General features: G+C 61.8%; 1 protein-coding gene across 1 annotated transcript in view; it reads left to right on the forward strand.

The window, feature by feature from the left end:
* Positions 1 to 523: 523 nt before the first annotated feature.
* EMIHUDRAFT_249112 (hypothetical protein) overlaps positions 524 to 1,057 on the forward strand; it is a gene marked incomplete at both ends in the record, with an annotated part of 1,986 nt that continues 1,452 nt past the window's right edge. The window contains one exon of the mRNA XM_005760818.1: positions 524 to 898. Coding sequence (XP_005760875.1) covers positions 524 to 898 — 375 coding nt within the window. The remainder of the gene's footprint in view (positions 899 to 1,057) is intronic.

Genomic DNA, 1,057 nt, shown 5'->3' on the forward strand with positions numbered 1-1,057 from the left:
GGGGCGGGTCGTCTTCAACGTATCACGTATCCGCATTACGCATACGTCCTTTTCACCGCAAAGCTTTGCCCCGGGGACGATGCAATGGCCCGCGCGGCGGGTGCCTTACGTACCAGGTCTCACGTTTCCGGATTATGTATCTCGCCCCGCGCGCCCCCGAGTCCCCCCCCTCCCCTTACGTATCACGCATACGCATTACGCATTACGTATTTTTCTTTTTGTGCTCGCCAAAACAGATGATTGCCTGGCAAATGTTCAGGCCACGCGCAGCTTGTTTTACTCCAATACGAATCCCAATTGTCAAACTTGCGAATCTACGTGCGTTGCATGATGGCCCCGCCGCGGACCGCGTCGTCAGAGGGCGTTGTGCTTGCTCAATCCAAATCGAATCCCAATTGTTAAACTCGCGAAATTCTACGCGCCAGTCCCGTGCCCAGTGTTGTGCGAGGGAGTTTTGTTGTAAGATTCTACGTGCGTCTGCTGCATGATGGCCCCGCCTCGGACCGCGTCGTCAGAGGGCGTTATGCTGATCCCAGCCACATCCAAGAACAGCACGACTGGCTACAAGAACGTGTCCTACAAGCGCAGCAAAAACAAGTTCCAGGCGCAGGTGCAGGATGGCGGCAAGTGTGTCCGCCTCGGCTCCTTCGACACCGCCGAAGAGGCGGCCACCGCCTACGCTCAGTCAGAGTACGGCCGCGCCGACGCCGCCAAGCTGCTGCAGCCCCGCCCCGCTCCCACTCCCGCTGGCGCCGAGGCGATACGGCAGGCGGAGAGGGAGGGCCTCACCCTCACCGCCAGTAGCAGCAGCAACACCGGCTACAAAGGCGTCTGCTACCGCCAGAAGCATCATGGCAGCCAGAAGTACGAGCTGAAGGTGAGGGACGGCGGCAAGCAAGTCCGCCTCGGCCTCTTCGCCACCGCCGAGGAGGCGGCGCTCTTCTACGCCCGCAGGGAGGCGGGCAGGGACACCAGCGATCTCACCGCGCCGCCACCGCCGCCGCCGCCGTCCTCAACCTCTGCGGAGCTGCCAGTGACGAGCTCAGCATCGACCCGA

The sequence above is a fragment of the Emiliania huxleyi genome (assembly GCF_000372725.1).
Source record: "Emiliania huxleyi CCMP1516 unplaced genomic scaffold EMIHUscaffold_739, whole genome shotgun sequence".
In the NCBI taxonomy this organism is placed as follows: Eukaryota; Haptophyta; order Isochrysidales; family Noelaerhabdaceae; genus Emiliania; species Emiliania huxleyi.